We start from the raw sequence: 13,921 nt of genomic DNA on the forward strand, positions 1-13,921 counted from the left end.
TCCCCTATATTTAATGTTTTATTTTGCAGTAAATACAACAGTACAGTTCAAGTAACTAGTGCTGATTCTGAAAATGATTTCTTCCTGCTGTGTCCTGTATGTCTGAGATATGTCTACAGTGGACATGTCCTGTACAGTTCTGGGACAGAGAGTCAGTATGCCCATCTGTGTAGCGGATACTGCAATGCAGCGGATAGCTCATCCTGATGGAGAGATGGCCACTGCGAGAGGTCAGACATCAAAAGATTATTCTGCAGTTAGAGGCTTCACATTCATTTGTGTAACTGAGTAAATAACTGGCATTAACAACCACACGGTGGCGCCATAAGCCTTTCCTACATTTCACATTAACCACTGTTCACAATCACACTCTCAAAACTGTCACAAAAATGTTTAATTATAAACAGTGTCCACATACACATACACATAATATAAAGTTCTGCTCATATTGTAAAAAAATTCATGAATTAATAAGAGATATTTTTCAAACAGTGTAAAAAGCTTTAAGACTCCTTGTCTGTTTAATACACAAGACTAGTCAAAAGTTTGGTATCACTTTACTGAATGTATCTGTCTGTCTGTCTGTCTATTTGTGAATATGTCTGTCTGTCTGTCTATCTATCTATCTATCTGTGTGTGTGTGTGTGTGTGTGTGTGTGTGTGTGTGTGTGTCTGTCTGTCTATCTATCTATCTACCTGTGTGTCTGTCTGTCTATCTGTTTGTCTATCTGTCAGTATATCTGTCTGTGAATCTGTCTGTCTGTCTGTCTGTCTATCTATCTATCTATCTATCTATCTAACTGTCTGTCTGTCTATCTGTTTATCTATCTGTCAGTATATCTGTCTGTGAATCTGTCTGTCTGTCTGTCTGTCTGTCTGTCTATCTATCTATCTAATTATCTATCTGTCAGTCTATCTGTCTGTGAATCTGTCTGTCTGTCTGTCTACCTGTTTATCTATCTGTCTGTCTGTCTGTCTGTCTGTCTGTCTGTCTGTCTATCTATCTATCTATCTATCTATCTGTCAGTCTATCTGTCTGTGAATCTGTCTGTCTGTCTGTCTACCTGTTTATCTATCTGTCTGTCTGTCTGTCTGTCTGTCTATCTATCTATCTATCTATCTATCTATCTATCTGTCAGTCTATCTGTCTGTGAATCTGTCTGTCTGTCTGTCTATCTATCTGTGTGTGTGTGTCTGTCTGTCTGTCTGTCTATCTATCTACCTGTGTGTCTGTCAGTGAATCTGTCTGTCTATCTGTGAATCTGTGTGTCTGTCTGTGTGTCTATCTGTCTGTGTGTGTCTATCTATCTATCGATCTATCTGTCTGTCTGTCTGTCTGTCTATCAATCTGTGTGTCTGTCTATCTGTCTGTGTGTCTGTCTGTCTGTCTGTCTATCTATCTATCTGTCTGTCTGCCTATCAATCTGTGTGTCTGTCTGCCTGTCTGTCTGTCTGTCTATCTATCTATCTGTCTGTCTGTCTGTCTGTCTGCCTATCAATCTGTGTCTGTCTGCCTGTCTGTCTGTCTGTCTGTCTGTCTGCCTGTCTGCCTGCCTGCCTGTCTGTCTGTCTATCTATCTATCTATCTATCTATCTATCTATCTGTCTGTATATCTATCAATCTGTGTGTCTGTCTGTCTGTCTATCTATCTGTCTGTCTGTCTGTCTATCTATCTATCTACCTGTGTGTCTGTCAGTGAATCTGTCTGTCTATAACTTGCCTGTCCGCTGACACCGGTATGATGTTGAGTTCATTGTCGACCTCCACAATAGAGGAAGTAGCAGCGGCCGCACCTGGAGTCGTGTGCTGTATGCAGCTGTACTTTTATAAAGTCCGGGCACTGACTCAGTCGCTGGTCAGGAGAGCAGAGGACGCTGGGTATAAGGGTATCTTTGTCACAGTGGACACACCTTATCTTGGCAGGCGACGCGATGACGTGTGCAACCGATTTAAGCTGCCCTCTCATTTGAGGTAAAAGCTGAGACAACCACGTGACGTATGCGTGTGCCAAGAGCATGCTTTACAGACACCAGTGGATGTGTTTGTGTGTGTGAAAGTGTACTCAGAGACACTGTGAATTTGTATCAGATTTGAAATCAGAAAATACATTTAGAAAATTAAGTATATTATTTTAGCAACCTGCAAATGGTGATCTATTCTTATAGCATCTTTAGCAGTAGCATATATCAACTAAAACATTCTAAAAGCGATAGTTCACCCAAGAATGAAAATTCTGTCATCATTTACTGTACATGCCATTATGTTGTTCCAAACCCATATGACTTTCTTTATGGTGTTGAGATGTTAGACAGTGTGTCAGTTTCAGTCACCATTCACTTTCATTGAATGAAAAAAAAAAGAGACGCAATTAAAGTCAAAGGTGACCACTCATGACACAACACCACCCACAATACCCTAGTAACCACATAGCAATGTCCTAGCAACCACCTAGTTCACCCTTGAAACCCCATAGCAACATCTTAGTAACCATTTATAAAACAAAACCTCAGCAACTGCATAGCAATTACCCACAACACCCTAGCATTCTGGCAGTGATTTCTGCATGGGCAAACACCACTCACATTTTCTTCAGAAAGTTAATATAAACTTTTAATATCACCTACAATAAAGCAACTCCTTTTATTTACACTTTTACAACGGTCAAAAAAGATGCTGCACTCAACATTGTACTTTAAACATTATTTTACATACATAGTCATGCTTGATTGAATGAAATATAATCGGCTATATGATATAATTCTTGTGAGGTTTCTTTATAAACAAAGCCTGACTTTTTCCCCATTCATATATTATTTTACAGTTTTGTTGGTACTTGTAAACCAAACATGCTTTATGTATTTATGTAGACTGAAATCTCTCTCTTAGGGAACCGTACAGTAGATCACGTCGCTTCTGGGGATTAATATTAACGGCTTTAGCTCAGTCAACACTCGCTACATTATACTTTTTATGTGAGGAAACATTCACATATCAGCAGTTCTTCAGATATGCCAACAGTGTACAGACTATAAAAATGCCCTCATGAAAGAAAAACCTTCCTGCTCTGAATCCCACGAGGTGATTAGAAATCCGAAAAAGCACCACCTCTCGACCGTATATTTCAGCGCAAGTGCCTCCGTTTCCATCAACAGTGACACAACATGAACTTCAGCTCAACTCTCCTGGAGATCTTTCGCTCGGTCGCCGCAAATCAAAGCGCACCAGCGGCAACAAGGTGCCATTGAGTGGGACTCCGGTGTTTGGATAAAACCCCAGTTCTGCTTTCATACAGTGACCAAAAACAACACTCACAGGACTAATTCCATTTTGCGCTCTCATTCTTCCCAGGTTGGCCAATTTTGAATCCCCTGATTTAGCGTTCTCCTCAAAAGAGGGTTACAGCGAGGACAGAGGCCTGGCGGTCTACGTGACTCAGGCGATAGATCCCACAATGAAATGGGAGGACATCGCCTAGCTGAAAAGATTGACGTTCTCTGTCTGTGGTGGTCAAAGGGGTTTTGAGAGGTAAGTGAGCATTTAGAATTGAACTGAAATGAGGGCCTGGGTAGCTCAGCAAGTAAACGGCATGCTGAGTGACTCCAGTCAGGCCTCCTAAGCAACCAAATTGGCCCGGTTGCTAGGGTGGGTAGAGTCACATTGGGTAACCTCCTCGTGGTCGCTATAATGTGGTTCTCGCTCTCGGTGGGGCGTGTGGTGAGTTGTGCGTGGATGCCGCAGAGAATAGTGTGAAGCCTCCACACGCGCTACGTCTCTGTGGTAACGCGCTCAACAAGCCACGTGATAAGATGCGCGGATTGACGGTCTCAGACGTGGAGGCAACTGAGATTCGTTCTCCGCCCCCCGGATTGAGGCGAGTCACTACGCCACCATGAGGACTTAGAGCGCATTGGGAATTGGGCAGAAAAGCGGAGAAAAAAAAAAGATTTGAATTGAAAATAAGTGAATTCCTGAATGTGAATTGAGGCGGCAAAACAACATCATTTATTGTATTTGGATTCAAAATAAAATGGAATGAAAAAAAAAATAGTTTTAAGGGAATATTCCGGGTGCAATACAAGTTAAGCTCAATCGACAGCATTTGTGGCATAATGTCTGGGTTACAGTGATTCACTTACAATGGAAGTCAATGGGGGCCAATCTGTAAACGTTAAAATACTCACTATTTCAAAAGTATAGTCACAAGATGTAAACAATATGCATATTAACTTGATTTTAGTGTGATTAAATCACTTAGCAAATGTAATCTGTATAAAGTTACCATGATAATGTAATGCTGTAAACCCTACAATCCTGCAAAACAATGATTTAAACAACTTTACAGCTCAAATAATGCACGAGTTTTACCAGAAGAATTAATGTAAATGCTCTTATAAAATTATAAGCTTCACATTTCTGCATTTAAAAATTGTCCCTATTGACTTCCATTGTAAGTGCCTCACTGTAACCTCAATTTTTTTAAAGAAAAGGAGGAACGAGTCAAATTTTTTTGTGGTAATCAACATTATGCCACAAATGCTGTCAATTGAGCTTAACTTGTATTGAACCCGGAATATTCCTTTAAGATTACACTTTACCATAACGTTATATTTGTTAGTTAACACATTAGTTAACATAAACTAACAATAAACAATAATTTTTCCGCACTTATTTATATTGGTTGACATTAATTACTACTACTAATAAATTGATTCAATTAAAAACTTTTTTAAATGATCCAGCATTTCACACCATTTATAAATTTTTGTCAATATTCATCGTTAGTTAACGATACTTAATGCATTAAATAATGTTAACGAACTGAATCTAAATGTAAAATGTTAAAGTTTTTAATAATACATTTTATTTTTCAGTATGTATTACCCATAAAAATGTTATTGTACACATAATATATGGGCTATTTACTAAAATGTTATATAATAGTCATAATCAATGTTTGGCATACCACCTATGGAAATGTTATATATATATATATATATATATATATATATATATATATATATATATATATATATATATATACAGTACTACCATACTACCTGTACAATTACTGCCATATCTTTAAATGGCAAAAATAGCAAGAGTAGTATGGCAGTGTTCAACTTAAATTAACTTACTGAGGGGTGTGGCTTATTCAGTTAAAAGTCCAACTCTGAACTGAAAAGAGCCAATTCTTCAATTCACAATTCTGCCGGATTACAGGAGTCTGTGCTCTACTCTCGCCTGTAATGCTTACTGTCCTCTGATATGGAACAGCTCATTTGCATAATCTAATCAAAACAGAGCGGATGGTCTGTCAGCAGGGGAGCGCTAATTACAGATAATGTGTCATTTATCTCCTGAGAGGAAAAGCAGTCAGGCGTGTTGACTTTTCGCGGTTATCTCGACAAAGTCTAGAAACTTTTGTGTTATCAGTGCGTCTTGAGATAATCTTTTTCCTTTGAAGTATTTGTAAATAGCAGATTCTTTCAATAAAAAGCAGCTTTGACCTAGTGACCACAAACATTTTTTTACTCTAGCGCCAGGCAAAGAATATAAATGTCTTTCCTGACAAACTTGGAAATGTATGTTAAGGGTGGAAGGATATTAGGAAACACTATCAGTTATTTTAGCTCATGTGTGAAGCATATTTTAACTTGACAAGGTCTATCTTTTCCTCTTGGACTCTGCTCAAAGGAAAACACAGTTTAATCATTTTCAAAGCTGTTCCGTGCAGAAAAGACTTTCTGATGTTAAATTACATCGAAAAATGCAAAACCACATTTTGTGTCTAGCAGTGCCTCCCTATGAAAAAGTCACCACCATGGTGCTGGGTTTTGTGGATGGTTGCCAGGGTGGTTGCTAGGTGTCTGGCCCAAGTCAAAAAAGCCCAAGTCTCTATGAGATTCTGGTCTCCAGATATGGCTCATGTCCCTCCTTCGATACAAGCCAGTGAGATTTTTTCAGCTGTTTTATTGTCCACAAGGTGAATATCGCAAGTCTGAATGCTTAGAAAAGTAATAATGCATCTCTCACCAACAAGACACATGATTTGAGGCATTATTCATGTCTGCAGAACAAACCAACATTTAAAAAAACAATAACCCAAAGCATGAGAAATAGTAGTACTGATGCTTGCCTTGAAACATATTGTGCCCGCTATAAACTTATTTGCAATGTTTCTCGATACAAATCAAAACTGCTGAGACAACTCAAAACTGCTTTAGAACAAACACAGTGATGAACATCATGATGAATCCCTGTTTTAGCTGAAGATGCCAAAGAAGCTCTGAAGTACGGGGTGGATGGAATACTTGTGTCAAACCACGGAGCACGACAGCTTGACGGGGTTCCAGCAACCGTAAGTGTCTATTGAAGAAATGAGGCAATATTTTTCTCAAGAGACCTCCATCCCTCAAGTCTTCTTTGCGATCATCTGCGGTCTGCAAATTGCATCTTTGTTGCTTTGAAATACGGTCGCTGGTTTACCAAAGTGAAGGCCAAACAAAGGTAGCTGTCCAACAGTGAAGAACATCAAATGCAAGGTGAAAAATGGTTCTGAATAAAGACTCCAACACTTGTGCTATATAATTAGTGTTATGATTGATCTACTGTACAGTAGCTTCTGGCCTTTTCTGAAACTTTTAGAGAAGAAGTAACAGTTCTGCACAAAGTTGCATATCTTTCATATCTCAATTGTTTCTCCACCAAAGGAGACATTTGCTCAACCCTTTAAGCTCGAATGGGGATAAAAAACACCTTTTCAAAATATACAGTCTGGACCAACACAAAATAGGTATTGTTTTAAAGTTTGGAAGCTCTACTTTACAATGCATGTATGCATTATGACCAAAACTGAACAAGTGTTTTGAAATTTGCAGACAAATCAGAAGTGTTCCGTTTTGAAGATTTATTAATAATTTTGCACTGTACATATTATTCTATTCGGTAAAAACATCAAACTCATCAAAAAGTTGTGTCATATGTTGTTGGAAAGCTCTTAATGAGTAGAATGCAACACGCCTATTTGTTTTACTCACAGACAAAAATATAGCGAGTAATAGCTAAGTATACTGTATATCAAAACCCCCTTCCACACATACAGCCTTTGCCAGAAAATCACCTGCAAATTTCAGGTTAGAGGTAATTTTTTGAAAATACTGGTAAATTTTGCTCTGGAAATTTCCCTTTATGGGAAGTTGTATCATTACCTATACATTTCCATATTGATGGCATGTGTGAACAGCACATGTGGTGCATTAACCAGTAAAGGCAAACCAACGGTTTTCCTGTAATTTACCTGGTTGCATGTATGACTAATGGCACATGTTACATGTAAACAGGTGTTGCTTATATGTCGCATTTATGCTTATAATTTAAGAAAAATAAACAGAACATAAAATATCACATTCCGTTACTTAGAGTTCAGGTTGGGTCCAGATTGTTCCAACCAGTGCTGATAGTCCTCCATATTTGGGCAGAGAGTCATGTGATCAATCACTGTAATTAAATATGGCCACCAGGAGATAGCGCCAAGTACATAATACAGACTCAATGATGACACAAATGGCACAGCATGAAACTCATTCTGTGAAATCTCATTACTGAAATCATTTCTACAAACCTTAAGTCATTGTTGTGTTTGCATGTGTAAATAGTTCTTATGTACAATTATTATGTTTTATTTGTTTGGAGAGGCTTTTGGACATTAGGATATATTATTTTTGAAATGCTATAACTTTTGGTTACTTTGTTGTATCAACACAAAATTTAACTCAGTTACAGGTGGCATGGTTGGGAACAAAACAAAATAAGTTTTTTGGAGCCACCTTATGTACACCCTGAGGTATATAATGTAAAATCAGAAAAATAAGAAAAAAAGTACATTTTTGGCTCAAGTTTTTTTTTTTTTTTTTTTTTTAGTTTCTTAGGCTGAGAGTCTCAGAATTTACCATAATCTAAATCTTAAAAAAAATAAATAAATAAAAAAATAAAAAAAAAATAAAATAGGGTTAGGATTTATTTATTTATTTATTTATTTATTTTAGTTATAAGCCTTTAATCTTGCTCAGATTTACCAAAATCAGGTTTTGATTTGCCAAGTCTGCTATCAAAAGTCAGATTTCAATATAAACACACATTTGTCATTAGATTCTTCCAAGACCACACAATCTGAACAATGCGATCCACGTTAATTTATAGCTCTATACCTTACTGTATGTCAACAATGATCAACAATGATCGCATTTTTGTCAATTTTATTTCTACAAAGACATTTTAGGAGAAACTTGGGAGATAAAGTTAAGAATTCGATTAAGTCTCTTGAGCAGTTACATTTTCCACTAGGGGTTTGTTGTACCTGTTCATGTAAAATGATGGTTAATGAAAGTGCAGATTGACGCCTTGACTGAAATCGTGGAGGCCGTAGAGGGCAAGGTGGAAGTCTTCCTGGATGGAGGGGTACACACGGGCACAGATGTGTTGAAAGCTCTGGTGCTGGGGGTAAAAGCTGTCTTTGTAGGGAGACCCATCCTGTGGGTGCTGGCCTGTGAGGTGAGACACAGTAGATACAGAATTACTGGAGGTGTACTGTACATTGGCAACATACTTGAGGAAGTACTGCAGGTCATAATGTCTGACAGGAAATTGCTCTTCCTGTTTATAGGTGACAAAGGTGTCAGTAATGTGCTGCAGATACTACAAGAGGAACTACACCTTGCATTGGCGCTTACAGGTAAGGTTTGTTTCAGAGTAATTGTCAATGCATGGGTGTTTTAAACAAATATTTAGAAATATAAACATATAAAATGTATAATATAAATATTTAAAATGTAAATATGTAAAATACATAATATAAATATAAAAATATATATTTTAAAACTATAAATGTGTAAAATCTAAAATATGAATGTAAAAATATATTTAAAATATATACATTTGTAAAATATATTTAAAATATAAAATACAATTTAAAAGCATACATTTAGAACTAATAAACCATATACTGTCACTTGGCAAGATTTTTAATAATAATAAATTGAACTGTTTATTGGTGTATTTTATCATACTGCTTTTGGTAATGTTTAAAAAACATAAATAAAACACTTTTGGAGTATTGACGCTGACTACCACCCCTGGAGTCATGAGTACGAATCCAGGGTGTGCTGAGTGACTCCAGTCAGGTCTCCTAGGCAACCAAATTGGCCCGGTTGCTAGGGAGGGTAGAGTCACATGGGGTAACCTCCTCGTGGTCGCTATAATGCATAGTTCTTGCTCTCAGTGGGGCACGTGGTGAGTTGTGCGCGAATAATGCAGAGAATAGTGTGAAGCCTCCACACGCGCTACATCTCCGCGGTAACGTGCTCAACAAGCCACGTGATAAGATGTACGGATTGACGGTCTCAGACGCGAAGGCAACTGAGATTCGTCCTCTGCCACCCGGAGTCACTATGCCACCACGAGGACTTAGAGCACATTGGGAATTGGGCATTCCAAATTGGGGAGAAAAGGGGAGAAAAAAATATATATACACAGTATATATATATATATATATATATATATACACAGTATATATATATATATATATATATATATATATATATATATATATATATATATATATATATATATATATATGTAATAAACCACTTTTGGTTGTGCGTACACTGATTTTACCATGACACTTCATTCCATACCTAACAAAACCTCTAGCCTGTGGTAAATAACTTTGTTACACGGCTCTCTTTATACTGGATTCTGATTGGTAAATCACACCATCCATCGGTCAGATATTTCTGAATAATGACACTTCTGGGGTTAAAGTAATATCAGACTGGTCATTACTTTGCGATTTCTTCGAGTTAACAAGATAATTGACACTCAAATCAATGTCTCGTGCATTTATTTATATATTTGGCAAGTAGTTGTGTAATAAGCGGGATAATGAGCAGTCAGATGGTCATATTTGCAAAACGCAACACAGAAGTGGAATTCAGCTGTTTTTGGAGACTCAGAAATCTATTTCTTCTCACATAATATTATTTAAATGCAAATCAATATTCCATTTATTTATTTATTTGGTAGGTGACCATGTAATAAGTGAGATAATGTACAATCAGCTGGTCTTTATCTCAAAATAAACCTCTTCAGGATTTATTTTGCATTAACAAATGGCTGACTGTACATTATCCCTTACAAAACACATGGCCTCTCATTGTCAATAGCTAATTTACTCTGTAAAGGTGATAGTTTGCTGTGCGCCTTTTTTTTTAGGATATCGCTCATTGGAAGAAGTCGACAGATCACTTTTGAGAAGATCTGAACTCACTTCAAGGATCTAAAAACCAGAACTGGACCGACTACAAGTGCTGTTCAAATGAACCCAGATAGATTAATTCAGACAGATCAAGCAGATTAAGAATAAAGTTTCTGAAGTCAAAGCAATTCATGTAAAGATTTTGACTAAATGCATGCAAAAAGTATTGTAAAAATTATATATCAAAAGTATGTTTTTTCACCAGGCTCTAGTTTGTACAAACCTACCATATGAATTTGTTTAGGGTTTTTTCAAAAATCCCTAAACCAAGACTAAAATTTCAGACTAATTTATTTTAGAGCTTTCAAACTACATCCACCAAATTTGGTACAGACCTTTAGACTGTTCTGGAATAGTGTGCTATGAATTTTCTAACTGATCAGACTTACAGTTTTCCTTTATCTCACCTTCAAAGTGGCCCAAAATCCCATACACTTACATTGACATACTGTATCTATCTTTCAGTCTATCGGTCTACCTGACCTTTACTGTTGGTCCTGCAAAACCTTCAAAATGAAAACTTTTAAAACCATTTTCAACTTTCAGACAATGCTTTGTCAAACCAGCATCAAAGGTTGTCTTAACAAGCTTTATTTGTCTATTTTATGTTATGGCGCTCCAATAGAATCACCATATTGTTCTTGTATATTGTCTCTTCTTTTATTTCTTACAGTAATAGTCACATCAGGTTTCCTGCTGTACTGTTAATGCAGGGAGTCTCATGAATATGTATAGTCCCTCGATGGGGCCCAAAAGGCAAACAGGTTTGTGAGAGGTTCATAAAGGTCACACACAAGGCATGGGATTTCTTTACTAGCTCTTTCCATGGCTGAACCACAGGACCTGAATGAAGCCATTATATGCAATGACTGGGCACAGGAAAACAAACTTTGTCAGGGGTCTGTTCATTAGCACCTACTGTAACACTTTGTTTGAACCGCCTCCTTGTGCAGAGGCCAGAAAGGGGAAGCTTTGCTCCTTCTGAAATCAAACGAAATCTAGTTTTTACGATTATTGAGAGGTTTTGCAGCGTTGGAATGCATTCTACACAGATAGATGATAAATGTAAGAGTCTTGGTGACGTCAGCCAAAAAGCAAAGTCGTTTCAGAGGCCGAGCCAAAAGTTACATTTATATTTCGATGAAAGATTACAAAGTTAATAGGGTCAGTTTTTATTTCATGTTGAGTTTGTGCATCATCGGTTCATATGGAACTGTGTTAATTAAAAAGAGCTGATGCATGTTGATTTGAAGTTATCACAAAAGCTGACACAGCAGTTATCTAAATATAACTTTGCTTGCACACCGCAGAAAAAGTGCTGCATTGAAAGATATCATTTGAAAACAGTGTGTGTCCGTGAAGAGACCAAAACGCACCAGCATCACACAGCTGTTATTGTAATTTGTTTGAGCGTTTGCAAATAGCATCGAGACCGCATCACCCATAAACGTTAGCAGAGGTTTGCTTAACAAGGCACTTTTGTGTGACCGGAGAGGGCACTTGCTCCAACACACAAACCAAAGTGAAGCAGCTCATCTAGAGAGAGAAGGATCATGTATTATTGTCATGCAGATATTGAGTGCATTCTAAATGGAGAATACTATACTACTCATACTATTTCTGCAGTATGCTTTCTATCTATCTATCTGTCTATCTATCTATAGTATTTGTCTGTCTGTCTGACTATCTATAGTATCTGTCTGTCTGTCTGTCTGTTAGTCTATCTATCTAACTTCAGGCTTTTTAAACTTTCATAAACTTTCAGACAAGGCTGACAAACTTCCAGTTTCAGGTTTTGAAATGTACTCCTCCGGCAAAACATTTCTTCTTGAGTTCTTTGTGAACTGCGGTGTTCGGAGTCTGTTAAGATTTGTTCAGCCGTGATCTGGCAGGCAAACACTGTCTGTGTTTCTGAAATACATCATCTGGCTGCAGTCCAGCTGTATGGCTTTAGCTCTGGTTTCTGCACTCTGAAGTTCTTTGGGAGAAGTCAGTATATGGGACAGGGTGTGTCTCGCTGGAGCTGCGGTCGCAGTGACAAGACACTGACTGAGCGTCTCTGAGCGCATCGCTTGGAGAGTCGAGCAGCTTTCAGACAGAGTAAAGATCTGCAGCTCTGCACCTGTGCGTCTAGACAGCCATTCTCTCCCCTGGACAAGAGCCCAATGTTTCTCTGAGGAGAGACTAAAAGGAAGTCAAGGGAGATTTTCTATTTCGTACAGTCAAATATAAAATTTCCCTCTATACTGCAATTAAACATAACATATATAAAATATAAGTTTACAAATGTTGAGAGTATAATTCAGAAAATTGAATTGCTTGTAAAGGAAGAGTTTTCAAAAATTCTGTCATCATTTACTCACCCTCATGTCATTCCAAATACTTATGACTTCCAAGGAACACAACATTTTGAGCTCCAAAATGACAAAAAAGCAACATGAAAGTAGTTCATATGACTAGTGCACTGTATTCTAAGTCTTCCCGAAGCCATACAATAGCTTTCTGTGAGTAACAGACAGAATATTAAGTCATTTATTAACTGATAATCTTGCTCTTTTCTGAAGCACTCAAATCTCATTTGTGCTTGCATATATTCACACTTGCAATAACCAATGCCATTTGCCATCTGTTTGGCCATAAAGAACCTATAGTCTGCATAATTATGCTGCTTACCTTTTGGAGTAGCCTTTATGTTGCGAGTGCACCTATGATGCCTTAAAATGCTGCCCAAGTAGACAGCTCACTAGGTTTGAGAAAACTAAACATGTTCTCTAAGCAAGATTGATTTCATATTTCCAGGAGAGGGCAATGTTTAGCTTTACATCTCAGAGGATGATCTGTCTGATTATTGGGTTTCCCCTGTAAAGAACCCATCAGTGTAGTCAAGGCCTACAAGCATGTTCCTACTTAAAACAGCTCCAACAACTGTTCTACATTGAAACAAACATAATTTCCTTGTTTTTAAGAAAACATCTTTGCCGGATGCGATTAATGCGCTCTAAATTGAAGCCATAATGCGGGATTAAACAAATACGCATTAAATACAAAAGAAACAAACACAACGCACGGATTGTGTTGAATTATACCCTCATTAAACGTCAGAAAATGCATCTGATTAACTGTTTTATTGCACTTTCAAGCCAAACTGTTGACGGAAAACCAGGGGAGTTGAAAGATCTGGCATGGGCGATACTGCAAACAGTACACGGTGGTTCCTTCCTGTGCCCGGGGTCTGGCATGATTGTCAACTCACCAGAACTGATCTCAAACTAACACCCAGGGTCACTAAAACAACTTTGGACTGACGCTAACACACTGGCGTCAAGATGATCTCGACTTGTAGGGTGCAAAAAAAAAAAAAGAAAGAAGAAAAACAAACAGTGCATGTTATGAGTCCATGGCTGTGCCTGAATGGAATACTAGTGCATTGCTTACAGCATACTATGCAGTATGCACTCTATACTGCATACTTTTTTTTTTTTAAATAGTAAAACAGTACACATTATGCAATGATAAACATTTCAAACAGTGGCTTGCTACACTGAGCGCATTTACATGCACAATCTTACACCGATTACTAGAAATGGGCATTTTGAGTAATTTCGTAG

At 37.6% G+C, this 13,921-nt stretch overlaps 1 protein-coding gene across 1 annotated transcript; it reads left to right on the top strand.

Moving 5' to 3' along the window:
- The first annotated feature begins 109 nt into the window (after positions 1–109).
- LOC127410737 (2-Hydroxyacid oxidase 1-like) lies at positions 110–10,338 on the top strand. The gene is given in 8 exon segments (XM_051645943.1): positions 110–230; positions 1,717–1,972; positions 3,350–3,491; positions 3,493–3,526; positions 6,268–6,359; positions 8,393–8,561; positions 8,664–8,732; positions 10,271–10,338. Coding segments are annotated over 8 exon segments (951 nt in total).
- The last annotated feature ends 3,583 nt before the right edge of the window (positions 10,339–13,921 follow it).

Source organism: Myxocyprinus asiaticus, chromosome 20 (genome assembly GCF_019703515.2).
Source record: "Myxocyprinus asiaticus isolate MX2 ecotype Aquarium Trade chromosome 20, UBuf_Myxa_2, whole genome shotgun sequence".
Lineage (NCBI taxonomy): Eukaryota > Metazoa > Chordata > Actinopteri > Cypriniformes > Catostomidae > Myxocyprinus > Myxocyprinus asiaticus.